At 61.1% G+C, this 19,211-nt stretch overlaps 1 protein-coding gene across 2 annotated transcripts; it reads left to right on the plus strand.

Moving 5' to 3' along the window:
* The first annotated feature begins 788 nt into the window (after positions 1-788).
* FMNL1 (formin like 1) lies at positions 789-19,211 on the plus strand. Of its 2 annotated transcripts, none has more exons than XM_049801008.1 (26): positions 789-1,074; positions 7,402-7,485; positions 7,746-7,829; positions 7,911-7,984; positions 8,601-8,684; positions 8,930-9,070; positions 10,333-10,441; positions 10,687-10,763; positions 10,841-10,934; positions 11,278-11,352; positions 11,727-11,837; positions 11,935-12,084; positions 12,177-12,278; positions 12,392-12,623; positions 12,847-13,152; positions 13,270-13,391; positions 13,884-14,086; positions 14,366-14,600; positions 14,705-14,773; positions 14,912-14,992; positions 15,399-15,528; positions 15,635-15,798; positions 16,054-16,155; positions 16,433-16,531; positions 16,720-16,843; positions 17,606-19,211. In XM_049801008.1, the coding sequence occupies exons 1-26, from the start codon at positions 910-912 to the stop codon at positions 17,707-17,709; spliced, it is 3,321 nt and encodes a 1,106-aa protein (XP_049656965.1). In that variant the 5' UTR covers positions 789-909; the 3' UTR covers positions 17,710-19,211. The 2 variants fall into 2 exon arrangements, with proteins under 2 accessions (XP_049656965.1, XP_049656966.1); XM_049801009.1 differs by having other exon boundaries at positions 16,433-16,525.

Here is a 19,211-nt window from a genome sequence, read left to right on the forward strand (position 1 = left end):
AAAATGTAAAAGTAAATAAAACAAAAAGATAAAAAAATTAAAAGAAAATAAAAAATAAATAATAAACAAATTTAAAGTGAATAAAATAAAAAAGATAAAACATTAAAGTAAAATAAAATAAAATAAAAATTAAAAAAATTAAAAGTAAATAAAAAGATAAATAATAATTAATAAATTTAAAGTGAATATAATAAAAAAGATAAAAAATAAAGTAGAATAATATAAAATAAATTATAAAAATTTTTTAAAGCAAATAAAATAAAAAGATAAAAAATTAAAATAAAATAAAAAATAAATAAATAAATTTAAAGTGAATAAAATAACAAAGATTAAAAAAGTAAAGTAAAATAAAAGAAAATAAAATTTAAAAAGATAAAAATAAAGTAAAAATAACCAAGAAAAAGAATCAAATAAAAATAATAAAATAAAAATTGAGAATAAACCCCCAGGTAAATAACAGAAGGAAATAGAAATTAAATAAACCAATAAACTAAAGTAAAAAAAAAAAAACAAACCCCAAAATTTAAAAATAAATAAATAAATAAGTAAATGAAAGCACATGCCCCAAATAAAAAAAAAACAAAAAACCCAGCCACGCTAAAGCCAAGCCAAGAGGCAGCTCGACCCAGCACGAGGGACTGGACCAGCCCCGGGTCGCCGCAGCCCCGGGCGGGGCGGGGGGCGGCAGGTGCCGGGGCCGCCCCTCGGCTGGCGGGGCCGGGGCGCGGCGGAGCCCAGCCCGCCGGGGCGGGGGGGAGGCGTTAACAGCGTAATAACGCCCCGGAGAAGTTGCAAACGGCGAAGAGCAGCAGCGGTAGAAGAGGGGAGGGGGAGGAAGACGGAAAAAAAAAAAAAAATCATCACCCCCCACCCGACCCCGGTCCAGCCGCTCCGGCCCGCACCCCCGCCATGGGCAACGCGGCCGGGGGCATGGAGGGGGGGGCTGCGGGGCGGGAGAGCCGCGACAACCGGCTCCCGGTGCCCCCCCCGGCCGCCGCCGCCGCCGCCCCGCCGCCCGCCCGGCAGCCCATGCCCGCCGCCGCCGAGCTGGAGGAGCGCTTCGGCCGTGTCCTGGTGAGTGCGGGGGGGCTGGGGGGGACCCCCTGCTTCGGGGGGGGCTGGGGGGGGACCCCTGCTTCGGGGGGGCACCTCTGCTTCGGGGGGGGGGGGGGGGGCGGCCCCGAAATCTGCCCGGGCTTTTTATGAGCATCGTTATGGTTATTATAGTTGTGCTGGGGTTTATTACCGTCATGTTGTGGTATCCTATTATTGTATCTAATATTTAATTTGATTTTTATCCATTATTTTCATTCTTAATCGTAATTTTTCTTCTCCCGCCCCGTTACTCACAGGGATGCTTGACCCTGCCCGGGGGATGCACCCCAGCCGGTGCTGCCTCCCCGGTGCTCTTATGGGGTTTTTTTTGGGGGGGGGGGGGGGGGGGAAGCCAGCCCTGAACTCTTGGGGTGACCCCGGCTCACCGGGATGCTCCGCCATGGCGGGGAGCCGGCAGGGCCCGGAGCCGGCAGCGTGCTGCAGGCAGCCGGTGCTGCGGATGGCAAAGCTCTTGGCTCACCTCCTTCCTCCTCCTCCTCCTCCTCCTCCCCGATGCCGTTGTCCCCAGGAGAAAAAACCACCGGCATCGCTCCCGGCCTCCCCAGCTCCGGCCATGGGGTGAGCAGCGGGCGATGCCGAAACGGCGTTCCCGAAACGGCGTTCCCGTGGGATGGCAGCTCCTTGAAACACTTGGAGCTGCAGGAGATGAGCGCCTGCCCGCTCCTCTCCGTCCTTGAGCGGGGCCGGACGGACGTGACCTTCGTGCCGGGCCGGCCGCGGTCCCACCACGGGAGCCCGTATATGCTCCATCCCATATCTGTGCCCTCCACAAAAATGCTCCGTGGTGGAGGGTCGGGCTGGGAACAGGGAAAAAAAATTGCTGCTTTAATCCCTTGATCCCCCGGGCGGGAGATGGAGCACATTTGCCGACTCCGTGCTGGGAGCGGACACGGGCAAAAGCTCCCGCGCCTGCCGGCGCGCTGGGATCTGTTTGGTGGGATCCCCCATCCCGGCGCCCAGCGCAAATTATTTGGAAGCTTTTTTATCTGGTGGCATTTAATAGGAGGATTATTTGGGAGCAGGCATCACAGCCGGAGCCGCTGCCGCTTCTCTCCCACCGGCACCATCAATTCCAGCTCGGCGCGGCTGAGGGGGGATGATGGCGAAGGGCTTTGCAAGGTGGGGATCTGCATGGGACCCCCAAAATCCCCAAGGATGGGGCTTTGCCGTGGGACGCCCATCGCCGTGGGCGCAGAGGGCAGCGGGTGGCTGAGCTGGGTGGCAGTGCCTGTGATGGCTCCTGGGTGACGCGGTGGCGGTGACAGGAGGGGACGGGTGGCCGGGGACCTCGGGGTGCTTCCGCTGCTGCTGCGAGGCCTCAGGAAACGGTGCTTTCTGCCTGGCTGGGTGGCGGCAGGTTGGAAATCCTGAGCCAAAAAAATGATCAGAGAAGGGGAAAAACAATGCTCCAGACCCTCGCTGCCACCTAGACCCCCTCCATCCCAAGGGAAAGCCCTTTCCCGGGAGCTGGGGGGTCCCAGGGGGCTGGGTTTGGGCCAGACAGGAACCGGGCATCTTGTGAAATCATCTGTCCCAATCTCGCTTCCTCCTTTCACAGGTTCCCTTCCCTCTTCTGACGGCCAGGGGAGGCAGCGGGACCCCCGAGGGGACGGGGATGGGGGGGGTCCCTCCACCCTTACCCACCCCAACCATGTTCCTTGACTTGGGATTCAATTTTTTCTGCCTCCTGAGCTTGTGAGATCGGTGACGGGTTGGGAATCTCCTGGTGGGGTGTGATCTGGATCCGGCACATTGCCGCAGCTACGGCGATGTTGTGACAGCATGTTGGTGCAAACCAGTTTTGGGCTGGATATCCCAAACTGGGAGAGCTTGTGGGGCAAAGCCTGGCAGAAAAGCCGGTGGTGGAGCCCAGGGGATCCAAACTACCGCCAGGAAGGGGATGGATAAACCCATTGCATGCCAAGAAATGGGGAATTTAGTTTTAATCCCCCAAAATTGGCTTCTCCCCAGCTAGGGCACTGTGGCAGATGCCGCTTTGGCAGAGCAACGGGAGGGTTGTCCCCGTACCAAGCAGTTTGGGATGTGCCGACGTGGCTTTTTGGGACGGAGCAGAGGAAAGGAGCAGCTTTGCTGCCAGGATGGGGATGCTCAGACGCTCCCACCTGGAGCAGTTGGGATTTTCCCTCCTTTGCACATTAAAAAGTAGCAATCAGGAATATATAAATGAACCTGTGAATCGAAGGTGTGGTGGAGGTGAAGCTGGGAGGGTTCGGCTGGAGCCTTCGGCTGGTGGCTGATGGGGACGGGGGCTGCTCCGGCTGGGAGGTTTTGCTGGCGAGGGCTTCGCTGCCGCTTCTCCTGGGACCTGGAGGAGAGAGCGGCAAACGTCACTGCTGCAGATGTTTGCAGATGTTTGCAGATGTGCTGTTGGCCCTGGCAATGGGACCGGTCACCAGTGAGCCCTGGCTGCCGTGTCAGCCTCAGCTTAACCGGGAAAGAAAACCGATGCTCAACTTTCTGCTGGATCTGGCCCCAGCTCGGCACTGGCACGATGGCCAGGTCCGGCTGGGTGCCACGGGGGCTGTGGTGGGGTGTCCCCACGGGGGACATGTCCTCTGGGTGGGAAGTGAAGCGGCCTGTGAACTAAGGGCTGCTGTACGTGGCTGGATCAGGCCCTGGGTGAATGAGGGGGATGTCCTGGCACAGGGAATGCCCTGGGTGACTGGATCAGGCTCTGGCTGAATCAGGAGGGCATCCTGGTGCAGGGAGCCCCCCACATTGCTGGATCAGCCCCCCACATTGCTGGATCAGGCCCTGGCTGAATCATGAGAGTGTCCCAGTGCAGGGATCCCCCCCCATATCCCTGGATCTGGCCCTGGCTGACTTAGGGGGACATCCCAGCACAGGGATCCCCCCGTGCGTGGGCACAGGTTGGGCAGGCAGGCACCTAGCGGGAATACGGGTGCAGTGGCTGGATCAGGCTCGTCTCCTCAGCCTGTGAAAGCAGCTTCTGCTTGTTCTTAAAATAGAGCTGGGAGCAGCAGGCGGTAGTGGCCGCCCATCCCTTAGCTGCTCCTCACCACCCTTGCAGCAGGACCTGGCCATCAGCAGGGACACATTTGCTCCTCCACTGGCTTGTCCCTGCCTGGCATGTGGTAGATTTGGGACCTGGCTGGATCCAGGGACTCCCTGGTGGGATGAACTGGTCCTGGGAGCATCACCCAGCCTGGCTTGCTGCACGCTGGGTGTTAGGAGAGCCTTGGGTGGGCCAGATCCTGCTGGGTGCCTGTTGCTGAGCCCTAGGAAGAGGCAGGAGGATGGGTCCGGTGGCAGTCAGGGTCACTGCAGGGGACACCATGGGAGGGCTGGTGCTGTAAGGCTGGGCATGCCCCAAACCCCCTTGGGTGGGAGCATCGTGCTCCACGGCCACGAGGGATGGAGCATCCCAGGAGCAGGGTGGTCCATCGGCCACCAGCCCAGGCACCTGCTGACAATAGTCCTTCCTGTGGCCAACTGGTCGGTGGAGGCCCCTAAACCGCCATCTCGGGGCTGGTCTGGCCCCTTCCCTGCAGTAGGCAGGGTTGGTACCCAGTGTCGAGACTGGGATGCTCTCCTGTGCCACGTATCATCGAGGCTTTCTGTCCCCGCTCCGCGGATGCACACCCGGCACATGGCCCAGAAACTATGCTTCCTGGGTTCAGCCTGGTTTTCACTCAAGCCCGTCGGTGTTTTGCAGAGCAAACACTTCCGTAAAGGATGCTTTTCATTTTTTTGTGCTGGGGTTTGATGCAGAACCCAGCTTTGCTCAGCTCTGCCTTGCTCACATGCGGAACAAAAAGAAGGTGTCTGACAGCCAAAATAGCTCCATCCCCACCCCCGGTTGCAGCCCCGGTGCTGAGGGTGCTGTGATATGAAAAGGTCTTTTCGTTCCGGAAGATAATGTAGGTGCTGCTTTGCCTCCCACCAGTCTCAGTTTCAGGTATTTGGTTAAGCCCAGCTCAACCCCGCAGCAAACCCACCCTGAGATGGTGGGGGGTCCCAGCCGGCCACATCCTGGCACGGGACATGGGTGGGATGGCACCGTGGGCTGCGTGGCACCACGTGTCCCAGGAGAGTTGGTGGGGGACATTTGGTGGCATCCGTTCAGTAACGCGGTGGGCTGCGATGCTGCTGGCAGGCTGGGTGGGGGGCGGGGAACGATGCAGAAGTCCCATGCTGGGGCGGGATGAGGGTGCTGAGTGCTGGCCAGAGGGTGCTGGGTGCTGGGAGGTAGGATGTGGCTGCTGGGGACAAGTCCCCGTGGCTGCTCCATCCTTGTCCCCCAAGGAGGAAGAAGAGGAGGACTAAATCCTTCCTCTGCCACCTCCAGGGTGCTTGGCTCCTGCCCTGCCCCACATCTCCCACCCTGCCCCACACCTCCTGCAGCACTGGTCCCCCCCCTCCTCGGCAGGAAATGAGAACCAGTTTCTTCGCGCTGCTGGCTGACGTGGGGGACCACAGCGGAGCCACTTCCTGCCCCCCCCCCCGGCATAACATGCCCGCCCGGGGCCATGGCAAGACGCAGCCACCACCCAGTTTGTACCCAAACCGTGCCACATCCTGCCACTCGGCCCAGCCCTGCTTGCAAGGAAGGGACCGCAGGGCTCGGTGGCAGAGCCACCTCCATAGGGTCATCCCCAGCATCCCCCTGCCCCGCCTGCATCCTTGCGGCAGGGAGCCCACGGGAGGGCCTATCCCACTGGTGACGCTTGGTCCTGGTTTTTCTAGGTCCCACATGTGGTCCCTGGAAGAGGTGGTCCACGTGGCGGGTGCCGCTGTGCCCTCTCTGCTGAGGGCACCCAACAGAGTGTCCCACGGGACAGTGCCATGGGTGCTGCTGGAGCCCTGGGTGGGGTGTTTGGGTACGTGGTCCCTCTTGGCACAGCCCTGTCCCTTGGTCTGGCCCTCCTGGAGGGTCTCATCCACCCCAAGGATGGCAGCTTGGGGACCATGAGGCCGGGGCTGCCCAGCAAAGGGGACATCCAGGTGTTGCTGCCACCTTGCCCATCCCGGGATCCAGCAGCTCTGGTGCGGCCCCAGCAGCTTTGCAACGAGGCTATTTCTGACCCCGCAGCCTAATTTTAGCCTCCCCACCCAGCTCTCTGTGCGAGCTGTCCCCTGACTAAATCCAGCCGAGTGCTGGCTCCTCTCTGCCCACATCTCTTGCAAAAGCAGCTCGACAGGTCCTCGGTGGAGGTGGGCGGTGAGGTTTCTGCTCCTGCTCACTACCGTGACACCTCTCCTCTTGGACCTGCTGCTCTGTGGGCAACCAAACCCCTTTCCCCAAGGATGCGGGTGTCCCAGGAGTGCATGCTCCCCACATGCCCATCCTTGACATCAGGGGACACCAAAACTGGAGGGTAAGGGTGACTTGGGGCTGTCCATCACCTCCATGTGCCAGCTTGCCTGGGCTCCCCAGGCCAGCAGCAGTCTCAGTTCCTGCTTTTCCCTGGGGGCTGGATCACCAAGAAATAGGTCTTTTGGGAAAATAAATTGCCATGAGCCGAGCTGAGCACCCAGCATAGCCCAGGCCATGGTGGGTGCCCCATTAAAGGCTCTGCTGGTCACCCCATGGTGTCCCTCAGGGACTCACTGTGTCCCCAAGCACCTCAGAGGCAGGGGCTGCACCCAGGGTGTCCCAGAGCTCCCAGCCATAGCATGGAGCAGTTTCTGCAGCCACCTTGTGCCGTTCAGAGAGCGGAAACCACGTCACATCCTGACGGGGTGGCCCCGGGGGGGGGTGGCGGGGGCCAGGGTTGTGCAACGGCGGCACGGAGGCACATGGTGACATACCAGTCCCTGCACTGACATCATGTCTCTAAAGAAACACTGATTTCACCAGCCAGGCTTGTCACGCACCTGCGGCGGAGGCCGCACCCTGCTTGAGGTGACCGTCACACTCAAGCAGGGCCCAGACTCTTGGGTTCCTCAGCCCTCAGCTGTGTCACCAGCTTGTGTCCCCGTCCCGCACCCCAAGTGGCTCTGCTGGGACTGGGCTGGCTGAGGCTGGGAGCATCACACACATGTGACATGGATGGACGGGTCCAATTTTTCCTCCTGTCCCCTGCCCTCCACCTTGGGGACCCCAGGTGGGGGCATTGCTGATGGGTCCATGGCTAGTGGGATGCTAACAACCTGGAGATGGTGGTGTCCCCATCCTCCCACCGATGTCCCCATCATCCCACCACTGAGCAAGGACACCCAGTGCTGGGCGAGCTGGGGTGCTACAGGCCTGGGGGGTGTTTTCGGTGGTGACCCCCAACCCTGACACCTATCACCCCGCAGAACTCCATGAACCTGCCCCCAGACAAGATGAAGCTGCTCAACCAGTATGACAACGAGAAGAAGTGGGAGCTCATCTGCGATCAGGTGAGGTCCGGGTGTCGCGGCATCCCCAGTGCCGTCCCTGTCCCCAAGCACTGCTCGCAATGTGGGCATCAACTCGGCATATGCTGAATGCCAACATCCATCTCTGTTAGAGAGACAGCGTGTTGTTAACCTGATTAAACATTGATGCGCGACCATCTGCAGCGCGGGGGGAGGGGGGGGCGGGACGGGGACATGGTGGCTGCCACGTCCCCGTGCTGCGGGCGGGTGGCCTGGTTTCAGCCTCTCTCTGGGGCTCGTAGGAACGTTTCCAGGTGAAAAACCCACCATCCGCCTACATCCAGAAGCTGAAGAGCTACTTGGACACGGGTGGTGTAAGCAGGAAGGTGAGGGCTCCCCCTTGCACCCCTCGTCCCCATCCCGGATTGGGCGCAGGGACGGTGCCAACGGCTCTCCCTGTCCCCCAGTTCAAGAGGCGAGTGCAGGAGTCGACGCAGGTGCTCCGGGAGCTGGAGATTTCCTTGAGGACCAACTACATCGGGTAAGGAAGAGGGACCTGGGAGGTGTCCTCGTTGTTACCTGGCTGCTGCTGGTGTCCCCAGCATTGCTGGGGCAGGGACTGGTGTGCTGGTGGCTTCTGGCTGTGGGGGTGACAGCAGGATGTGGAGGCTGCTGGCCTCATCCTGCCCCTCTGGGGTGGCTCTGATGGAAGGACAGGGGTCCTGAAGCAGCCGGCTGTGCCATGGTTGCTGTAGGACCCCGTTTTGGCTCTGCCAGGTGGGTGCCACCATGGTACCTCCTGGGTGCCAGGATGGAGCCTGGTGCCCACCCTAGGTACCCCGGCCCCTTTTGGTACGGTGGGTGCTGAGCCGTGGGTGCCCATGGTCCTGCCACCCACAGCTGGGCTGTCCTGTTGTGGTGGCAGCAGTGGCAGCGGAGCCCTTGGGCTGTGTCCCTTGGGGCACCAGGAGGTGGGGTCAGCATGGCACCCACCTGCCTTGGAGAGGTGCCATCTCATGGTGCCACCTCATGTCCCCAGTGTGTCCCACCCTTGCTGGGGACCTCTGGCCAGTGGGTGGCTCTGCTGGGGCATCTGGGGGGGGAGAAGGGAGGATGAGGAGGGCTGGCAGAGCCTACTAACCCCCTGCATCCCACAGCTGGGTCCAGGAGTTCCTCAACGAGGAGAACAAAGGGCTGGATGTGCTACTGGAGTATCTCGCCTTTGCCCAGTGCTCTGTCGCGTACGTCCCCACCGGGTTCTCCTTCCCCAAGGCTGGGATCAGCCTTCCCTGGGACTCAGGGGGGGTGGGGGGAGGTCCCTGGGGGGTGCTGTCCCCTGTCATCAGAGTGATGGAGCTAAGGATGCTCCATGGCTGGGGTTGAACACAGCATCCCCGACACCCCCAGCCCTGGGGACCCCAGAGGGCTGTTTGCCCATATCAGGGTGCCACGTCTCACCCATCCCCGTGTCCCCGTGGGTCACCAGGTATGACATGGAGAGCGCCGAGAACGGCAGCCCAGGCTCCGACAAGGGCAAGGGCCTGGAGCGGTCACTGGAGGACCTGAGCAAAAGCAGCTCCTCGTCCCCCACCCAGGGTTCCTCCAAAGTGCGGCACCTCACCGTCAGGTAACGCATGGTCCCGTCCCCAGCTGTCCCCCTCCCTGTCCCCGCGCTGTGTCCTCCCCCTGCTCTCCGCCTCGCTGCACCCCCGGCCGCATCGTGCTCAGAGAGGGACTCGGCAGGGAGACGCAGGCCTGGTCCTAAAAATGGGTCCCCATCGCTGGTTTGGGGGGGACAAAGCCACGTCCCCCTGTGTGTGCAAGGGATAAAGCCTGATGGGAGCTGGGCTGGATCCGTGCCCCCAGCCCGGCACTGCAACCGTTGTGGGATGCTCTGGGTAAAACCCAAGAATAAGCAAAAATTGGAAGTGCTTGAGATTTTGGGTGAGCAAATGACACCCACCCACCGCCCCCACCCTGGTTTAAAACGGGTGGAGGAATGGGCCTGCGCCCCCCCCCCCCCAGCCAGTGCCGGTGGCTGGTGGCTCTCGCTTGGTGCCGCTCGCCCCCGCAGCCCCCTTCTAACCCCGCTCTTCTCTTGCACGCTGCCGGGGGGACGCGCTGACGGTAGGTGAAGGGCCCGGGGCTCTGGCATGATGGGGATGCCCCGGCGGGACCCTGCTGCTGGTCACCGGCATTGGGGACCGTGCCTGTGGGGCATCCCCGGTGGGTAGGGGGGGGTCCCAGGGGACACCCCGCCGCGGTCACCCCGGGAGCCTTAACGTGGCACCCTGGGGACCGCGGGGGTCCCTCACTGCCTGCCAGCAGCTCCAGAGGAGCCGGGGTGTCCCCCCCAGCCCCAGGGACAGGTCAGGAGTGACGTGGCACCTGCAGGGGGTCCCAGCCCTTGTCGCCCACCCGTGTCCCCAAGCCTGGGTGTCCCAGGGGCAACGCGGGAGCCCCCTTTCTCCCTCCTGTCCTGCAGGCTCTAACGCTCCTCCAGCTGCTGCCTCTCGAACCAGCACATCCACACCCTCCTCCGCCACGTTCACCCCAGCGTCCCCTACGGCACCCCGGGCAGCGATGGGGACAGTAGCCCCAGGTCACCCGGCAGCTCCTACCCACCCCGGTGAGCCTCCGAGACCACCCATGCACACGAGGGACACCCAACCTCCATCCTGCCTCCCCCCATCACCCCACCACCCCGAGGGCTTGTAGATGGGGATGGATGTGGGGGTCTCTCTTATGGGGTCGCAAATGCCCGGGTCCCCTGGTGTCATCTCCCGCCCCTGCTGCCACCCACCCGTGCGCTGCCCCCTCCCCGCTTGCGCTGTGCCCCCCGGCCGCCCCCCACCCGGCCCCCGCTCAGCCGCCCTCTCGCCCACCCAGGCTGAACCCCTCACACAGCAGGAAGACGCTGAGGAACTCCCGCCTCGTCAGCCAGAAGGACGACGTCCACGTCTGCATCATGTGTCTCCGTGCCATCATGAACTACCAGGTGGGAGAGGGTGGTGTCGTCAGGGACCCACCTGGGGCTCCCCAAAATCTCCAGCCCCTGCGGTGCCATTTTCAGGCTCAGGGTTTGGGGTGGGACCCGTTCGCCATCCCCTTACTCCGAGATGTCCTCGCTCAACCTCATGTCTGGTGGGGACGTGGTATAGGAATGTCCCAAGGTCCCGGAGCATCCCTGGGGTGGGAACAGGAGGACGCATGACCCCGTTAATGTTCCCTTTCCCCCCAAAGTCTGGCTTCAGCCTGGTGATGAACCACCCAGCCTGCGTCAACGAGATCACCCTGAGCCTCAACAACAAGAACGCCAGGTAGGACCCGTCCCCCTGTCCCCCCGTCCCCTCGCTCGCCCCGTGGCCCTGACCCCCTTTGCCCCATGTCTCTGCAGGACCAAGGCACTGGTGCTGGAGCTGCTGGCCGCTGTCTGCCTGGTCCGAGGTGGCCATGACATTATCCTGGCCGCCTTCGACAACTTCAAGGAGGTGAGTCCCCAGCAGGGACGCACAGTCCCCACATTGACACCCGTGCTCTGGCTGGGTTCGTGCCTCAGTTTCCCTATATGTGGCAGAGCCCTGCATCATCAGGGGATCCTCCATCCTGAAAATGCCCATCCCATGACTTGCTTGGGGATGCTTCAGCTGTTGGGCTTGATGTCCCCATGCCAGCACGTGTCCCCAGGGCTATGTCCCAGCCAGACTGGGTGCTGGGCAGCACCCACCAGGGTTGGGATGGCATCACCGGTGGGTGCCTTCTGCCCTGTCACCCCCCTGGGTGCCCACCCTGGCCATGTCCCCCCTGGCCTTCAGCCCCCTGCTCCCACCCCAGGTCTGCGGGGAGAAGAATCGCTTCGAGAAGCTGATGGAATATTTCCGAAATGAGGACACCAACATCGACTTCATGGTGAGTGGCTGGCGGGGCTGGTGCTCTGCTGTCCCCAGGGCACTGTGTCCCCATGGGTGGCCAAGCCACCATGCTGTCCTGGGGGTGCCATGTCCCAAGGGCTGCCCAGCTGTTGTGCTGTCCCCAGGGCGTTGTGTCCCCAGGAGGTTCTGAGCCACAGAGCTGTCCTCAGGGCATCGTGTCCCCAAGGGCTGCTGAGCCGCTGGTCCTTCCCCAGGTCCCTAGGACTGTGAAACCACCATGAATTCCCCAGGGGCACCATGTCCCCAAGGGCCACCAATCCACTGTGCAGTCCCTGGGGCACTGTGTCCCCAAGGACTACCAGGCCACCATGCCATGCCGGTGACCACACTGAGCCTATGCCCATCCCGCAGGTGGCCTGCATGCAGTTCATCAACATCGTGGTGCACTCGGTGGAGAACATGAACTTCCGCGTCTTCCTGCAGTACGAGTTCACCCACCTGGGGCTGGACCAGTACCTGGAGGTGGGTGATGCTGCACCGCCCCAGTGCTAGAGGTGGGTGGGTGCTGGAGGGGGGGGTACCACCGGCCGTGACGGTGCCGCCGGCTTTCCCGTGGCAGAGCCTCCGCCTCACCGAGAGCGACAAGCTGCAGGTGCAGATTCAAGCCTACCTGGACAACGTCTTTGACGTGGGGGCCATGCTGGAGGACTCGGAGACCAAGACGGCCGTGCTGGAGCACATGGAGGAGCTGCAGGAGCACGTCAGCCAGGTGGGACGTGGGCGCGTGGGCAGGAGCTGCTGACGCAAGCCCTGAGGGAGGGCCGGGGATGGGGCTGAGCGACGTCGCCTCATCCTCCGCAGTTGACAGAGAAGCTGCAGGATGCGGAGAACGACTCCATGGCCAAGATAGCGGAGCTGGAGAAGCAGCTGAGCCAGGCACGGCGGGAGCTGGAGGCTCTGCGGGTGAGCACCCATGGGTACTACGATACCGGAGAAAGGGATGAGTGCCTGGGGGACCCGGGTTTAAGGGGTGCAGTGGGACACCAGCGATGTGCTGGGGCTTGTCACTGTTGCAGGAGCAGCTGAGCCCGCCGCGGCCACCCAGCCCGCCGGCCCCGCAGCCCCAGGAGTGTTACTGGCTGGCGCTGGAGCGGCGGCTGGTGGAGCTGGAGGAGAAGGGGTTGGTGCAGATCCTGCGTGGGCCCGACGGAGACGTTGCCATCGAAATTGTCCCCGTCGTCATAGAAACCCCGGCAGCCCCCGTGGTTACCGGAGAGGCCACCGCCACCAGCACCACCACCGGCGCAGGTACCATAGGTGCAGGGGCATGGCAGCAGCCCATGATGTCCCCTTCCCAGTGGGGACACCCAGCACAGAGGCGGGGTGGCAGCGTGTCTCTGGGTAGAGAAACTGAGGAAGGGGCGCGGGGATGTGCCCAGGGACGCAGAGTCACTCGGTGGCAGAGGGAATGTGGCGGTGGCACCGGGCCCTGCCGTGCCACCATCTCACCCACGTCTTCTTTCTGTTGCAGATGCTCCAGCTCCAGCTCCAGCCCCATCTCCCCCACCAGCACCCGACGCCCCCCCACCTCCTCCCCCTCCACCCCCCCCACCGCTGCCGGGGGCTGAGCCCGGCCCCCCCCCACCCCCCGCACCCCCACTGCCTGCAAGCACTGGCCCCCCCCCAGCCCCTCCGCTCCCGGGTGCCCAAGTGCCACCCCCACCCCCGCCACTCCCGGGGGGGCTGGAGGGCCCTGTCCCCCCCCCTCCACCACCACCACCCCTCGGTGGGGAGCTCCTAGCTGGGCCAGGTGCCCCCCCCACTGCTGGCAGTTCAGGTGAGTGTGGCTCAGGGATGGTGGGGTCATCCCCCAGGTGAGGGCTGGGGGAATCCCAGGGTGGGTTTGGGGCCCCCCCACCCCGTGACGTGTCCCCCCTTCCCTGTCACCCCGCAGTGAAGGTGAAGAAGCCGATCCAGACCAAGTTTCGCATGCCCGTCTTCAACTGGGTGGCACTGAAGCCGAGCCAGATCGATGGCACCGTCTTCACTGAGCTCAATGATGAGAAGGTGCTGCAGGTGAGGACACAGGGAGAGTCCGGGGGGGTCCAGGTGCAGGGTGCTTTGCTGGGCCGGTGCCCCAGTCCATGCTGCACCCAGGCTGAGGTTGCCCCCGTACCCACCTTGCACCCATCCGTGGTGTCATGTGGCTGCTGGAGGAGCTGGAGTTTGGAGCAGCTCCTTGGCGCCATGGACAGGGACAACATGGGATCTGCCATCCTTTTCCTGTCACCTCATCCTTGTCCCCTTGCTCCATCCTCATCCTCACATCCTGGCCATGTCTTCTTCCTCATCTTCACCCTCTGGTCTCCTCAGCCCCTCCCTGTCCACTTGTCCTGTCCCTGTCCTTATCCCCTTCCTCCATTCTCGTTTCTTCCACTTGATCTCATCTCCTTGCTCCACTTTCATCCTCTCACTCCTCTCCCCCTTGTCCCAGTCCTCTGGCCCTGTCCTCGTCCCAGATGCCCTGCATCACCTCCCCGCCGTGCCCTCAGCCCTGTCTCCCTGCAGGAGCTGGACATGAGTGACTTTGAGGAGCAGTTCAAGACCAAGGCGCAGGGCCCTGGCTTGGACATCACTGCCCTCAAGACGAAGGCCACGCAGAAGGCTCCCAGCAAGGTCACCCTCATGGAGTCCAACCGTGCCAAGAACCTGGCCATCACCCTCCGCAAGGGCGGCCGCAGCATCCAGGACATCTGCACAGCCATCGAGACGTGAGTGTCCCCTCCTTGATGGGAGAAGGTCAGGAGAAGGTCGGGTGCAAGCCCAGCTACATCGAGGGGTCGGGATGGTGTGGTGTCTGCTGGGGTTGGAGGAATCATGTCACCAGCTGTAGGGATGGAGGGATTCAGGGACCGGATACGGAGAGATGGAGGAATGGGGGGACTAGCTGTGGGGATGAAGGGAAGATGGGAACCAGCCATGGGTGACAGAGGTGATGGAGGGACCTGCTGCAGGGTCTGACTGCACTGGGGGTTTCCCACCACCTGCAGGTATGACCAGCAAGCTCTGAGCCTTGACTTTCTGGAGCTGCTGCTGCGCTTCCTGCCCACCGAGTACGAGCGGACGCTCATCGGGAAGTTCGAGCGGGAGCAGCAGCCACCGGAGGACCTCTCAGACGAGGACCAGTTCATGATCCGCTTCAGCAAGATCCCACGCTTGGCCGAGCGCATGAACGTCATGATCTTCCTGGGCAACTTCAATGATACAGCCCAGCTGCTCATGCCGGTGGGTGTTGGGTGTGGGGGGACATGGGGTGGGTACAGGTGGGGGGGGCTGCAAGGGGGTGGCATCCTGTGGCGAGACTCACACGCTTCTCCTCCCACCCGCAGCAACTCAACGCCATCATCGCCGCCTCCATGTCCCTCAAGTCCTCCAGCAAACTGCGCAACATCCTTGAGGTGAGGAGTTTGGGGTGCAGTGGCCCTGACGGGGGGACGGGTGCGCGCAGGATGCTGCCAGTGAGCGTAGGCACTGTACCCACCCTGGGATGCCCCATCTGTGCCGGATCGTGTCCCCAAGCCGTTGTGTCTCTGCAGATTGTCCTGGCCTTTGGGAACTACATGAACAGCAGCAAGCGTGGAGCAGCCTACGGCTTTCGGCTGCAGAGCCTGGATGCGGTAGGGTCGGCGCAGGGCTGCCCGGTGTGCTGGTGCACAGGGGCACTGTCACTGCCTGGGGACCAGCTTCGGGGATGGTACAGGGACCAGCTGTAGAGAAGGAGGGACATGGGAACCTGCTGTGGGGATGGAAGGATGCAAGGATCAGCTATAGGGGTGGAGGAACACGGGATTCAGCTGTGGGGAAGAAGGGATGCAGGCACCATCTGTAGGGTTTGGAGAGGCATGGGGAGGAGCTAAAGGGATGGACATACACATGAACTAGCTGTGGGGTCAGAAGGATGCAGAGACGAGATACGGAGAGATGGAGGGATGCAGAACCAGCCATGGGCAGAGAGCCACCAGAGCCTGCCCTGAGCAGGGGTGAGGTGGGATGCGGGCTGGGGCTGACGCTGCTCTCTCCCAGCTCCTGGAGATGAAGTCAACAGACCGCAAGCAAACGCTGCTGCATTACCTGGTGCGGGTGATCACAGAGAAGTACCCCGAGCTGACCGGCTTCCACACTGAGCTGCACTTTCTCGACAAGGCGGGCACAGGTAGCACCCATGGGCACCGGACTAGGGGTGTCACAGCAGGGTGCAGCCCCAGTGTGGGGGCTCTCCAAGCCTGCCCTGACCCCGGTGCTGCCCGCCCTTCCTGCAGTCTCCCTGGACAGCGTGCTGCAGGACGTGCGGAGCCTGCAGCAGGGGATGGAGCTGACCCGCAAGGAGTTCATGCGGCAGGATGACAGCCCTGTGCTCAAGGACTTCCTCAAGGTCAACTCGGAGGTGATGGAGAAGCTGCAGGCTGACAGCAAAACCGCCAAGGTGGGTGCTGGGGGTAGTGTGGGGTCATGGGGCAGGATTGGTTGCCCCCATTCCTGCATGGAGACACCCTGAGGTACCCTCTGCTCACACTTCTGCCCCATGGGAGAGGGTCCTGGTCGGGATGTGGCTCCAGTAGGAGAGCTGGGGGGGATACGGAGAAGGATGCTAAGGTGGGAGAGGCTGGAAGGAGGCAGTGGGCAACGGAGCGATGCTGCCTGGCCCCAGCCCCCCGGATCGGGGTGTCTCTGCCTGCAGGAGGCATATGAGTCAGCCGTGGAATACTTCGGGGAGAACCCCAAGACCAGTCCCCCCACCACCTTCTTCCCCATGTTCATGCGCTTCATCAGAGCATACAAGGTAGGAGGGGATGGGGGGGTGCCATGTTTCTGGGGGCTGGGAGGGGATTTGGGGTTGGGGGGTCTGACCCCACCTTGGGATAATCAGCAAAAGCCACATGAAAGACGGGGCTTGCAGGGCAGGGAGACCCTGGGGCTCGGTGCTGCCCTTTGGGGTGGTCGGAGATGCTGGAGCTGGGTTGGGGTGAGCTGGGGGCTGCCGAGGAGAGGAAGGGGGGGCTGCAGTCCCACAGGAGGCCCCCCCTGGCTCAGCACATCCTCCCTGCACTTCTCCCAAGAAAGCAGAGCAGGACATCGAACTGTGGAAGAAACAAGAGGCCGCAGCCAAAGAAGCAGAATCTGGCTCCCCCGGCAGCGAGGACCAGCCTGAGGTGAAGGTGACCCACATGCCTCTGTCCTGGCGGGGCAGCTCTGCTCCAGCCCTGAGAGGGCTGTGCGGTGGGGAAGGGCAAAACAGGTCCTGGTGAGGGAGAGCTGGGTAGGGGGTGAAGATGGGGGCACCCCATCTCCTTTGGGGCTGCGGCAGAAGGTCACACTGTTCACCCCGTGCTGTCCCCAACCACAGTTGCCCATCCAGAAAGCGAGGCGGCAGCAGATGGACATGATTGCTGAGCTGAAGAAGAAGCAGATGGTGAAGGAGCCACTCATCTATGAAGGAAAAGACGGGGCCATTGAGGACATTATTTCAGGTGAGAGATTATTTCAGGTGAGCAGCTGGGCATCCCCCCCAGGCTCTGTGCCAGCGGGGAGACCCTCAGTGACGGGGGGGCTGCAGGGGGCTGTCAGCCTGGAGCTGGAGGGCCAAGTCCCATCGTGGGGACCAAACCCACCTGTAGCACTTTCCCACCCTATGCAGCAAAGGTACTGAGTGCTCTCTGCCCTGTCTCATATCTCTTCCTCCTCTTCTGCTTCTTCCTCCTCTCTCCTCCTCCTCGCTGTCTCTCTGGATTGCTCTGCTCAGCTCTGAAAACTGTTCCTTTCACGGCCCGGACGGGCAAGCGCTCGTCCCGGCTCTTCTGCGATGTGAGCTTCAATGAGGAGAGTCCTCTGTAGGTAACGTGGGGGCAGTCGGGCTCGGGGTGAGGGCAGAGTGCAGGCGGGGGCTGCCAGACTTTGCCACCCTCCTGGGTTTCTCGGCCCATCGTCGCCTCTGGCTGTGTGGCACATCGGCCGGACTCTGCCCCATGCTGAAAGCCATCCGTAGGGGCACCACAGCATCAGCCCCAGTCCCATGGTACGGTGCTGGGCACTGAAAGAGCCGAGGGACAGGGTCCCATAGGCTGGTTGTTTGTAGCTGCTGCTCCTCTCTGTGTGCAGCAGGTTGGGCTTCTCCTGAGCATCCTTGTACCCAAACTGGGTGACTCCTGGGCGGTGGTGGGTGACTGGGTCCCAGCCTTCGCCGGGGCGGGCAGGCGTAGCTCAGCCAGCCTCCGCGCTTTCTCCCAATGCAGATCTGCGGAACAACCCTTACCGGCGCGCAGACAAGGGCCGCGGCAGCGCCAAGAAACGGGCTGCGGGGCAGAGCCTGCAGGCGACGCCGGACATCTCACTGTGACCGGCGCCGACCCTGCAGCTGCCAGGACTGGGACAGGACCATCCTCCCGATGCAGATGGGATCGCAGGACATCAACCTGTTGGCCTGGGATGACATGGGGCAGAGGGACAGTGCCCGCTCCTAGCTGCTCCCGCCGCTTAGCGTGCCAGCTCCCACCCTGCATGCCCTTGGGTCTGGTGCAGGGATCCCCCGGTGCTTGCTTAGCAATGCCTTTGAGCTCCTCTCCTCCAGGCTGGCAGGGCTGGGAGACCCTCCTGGGGATGGGCAGGGAGGGGGGAGCACAGAAAGGGCCCCAACTTGTCCTGGAAGGAAAAGAGGAGCTGCCCCATCCCTACCCCAGAGCTACTCCATCGCACACCCATCTCAGGGTCAATCCTGCGCACTGGTGTGCCCCACTCTTCAGCTTGCTGGTGCCTTTGATTTCCCGCTGCAGGAGGGGAGGAGGGTTGTAAGCCAGGGACACAGCAGTCCCTGCACATCCCCCCTACCTCCCCCAGCCCTTTGAGACCTGTGTTCTCCTCTGCTGCAGAGCCGAGCAGGCATAGGCTGCACCTCCTCTCCAGCGAGAGGCCTGCTGCAAAGATCCCACCCTGGGCACTTCCCATACCCCAGGAGCTGGCAGGGGTGCTATTTTACAGTGATTTTATATGTCTTCCTTAAAATTTCTCTGTGCTAGGGAGCAGGGACTGGAGCACCCTATCGAGGGTCTCACTAGGATCGTAAGGCTGCGATGAGTCTGTTCCTCACCACAGGGGAGGCTCTGTAGCTACGACCATCAGCAGCAGGGTCAAGGATTTACTATCCTCAGGTCTCTGCGAGGTGGTATCTAGCTCTGCCCTCCTGCATCCCTGGCATCCATCTCTGCTGTCAGGGCTGGAGCCTCTCGGAGGTAACAGTGACCATCAGCCCTTGGGGAGCACGAGGCTGCTCCCCATTAGGCAGCAGCTGAAGGATGCGACATGCAGCAGGTGCTGGGCAGCCTCCAGCACCTGCAGCAAACACCACGATGCCAGAATGCTGCAGGGTCACAGCTGAAATCACGCAGGAGAGAGGCCAGAGAGCTGCACAAGCCTCCAGATAATGCACTGGACTTGATTCCTCCTCTGCCCTGCTGCTGATCAGTAAAGCCAAACCATGCACTATCGCAATTAACCTCTAAATGCATTTACTTTGTTAAACGGCCCCTGCTTGCCCTGCTGCGAGGATGCGTGGCTGCTGTGTACATTCTCGCTAGTCCCAGCTTTTAGACCAGGATAAGTCCTTGCTGTTAAGCCAGAGCAGCGACTGCTTCCTGCTGTAATTAAGATGCTAAGCGCCAACCGGCTCAGTATCACACACAAGCTCAAAGGGGAGGGAAGGGAAATGAATGCGTAACTTATAAATGCCTTTAAGCCAGAAATGTAAAACATTAACTGCTAATTTGTATACATTATTTTTATATACTGAAGGCCTGTTTAATCTAAAGCAGAACTAGTAATAAAATGACTCTAAGGATAAACACT

The sequence above is a fragment of the Accipiter gentilis genome, chromosome 5 (genome assembly GCF_929443795.1).
Source record: "Accipiter gentilis chromosome 5, bAccGen1.1, whole genome shotgun sequence".
Lineage (NCBI taxonomy): Eukaryota > Metazoa > Chordata > Aves > Accipitriformes > Accipitridae > Astur > Astur gentilis.

Coding starts and splice junctions, on each gene's coding strand:
- FMNL1 (XM_049801008.1), top strand. CDS start 910: ATGGGCAACGCGGCCGGGGGCATGGAGGGGGGGGCTGCGGGGCGGGAG. Junction 11,838..11,934: donor GGCTGGACCAGTACCTGGAG/GTGGGTGATGCT, acceptor TTCCCGTGGCAG/AGCCTCCGCCTCACCGAGAG. Junction 15,529..15,634: donor TCTCGACAAGGCGGGCACAG/GTAGCACCCATG, acceptor CCCTTCCTGCAG/TCTCCCTGGACAGCGTGCTG.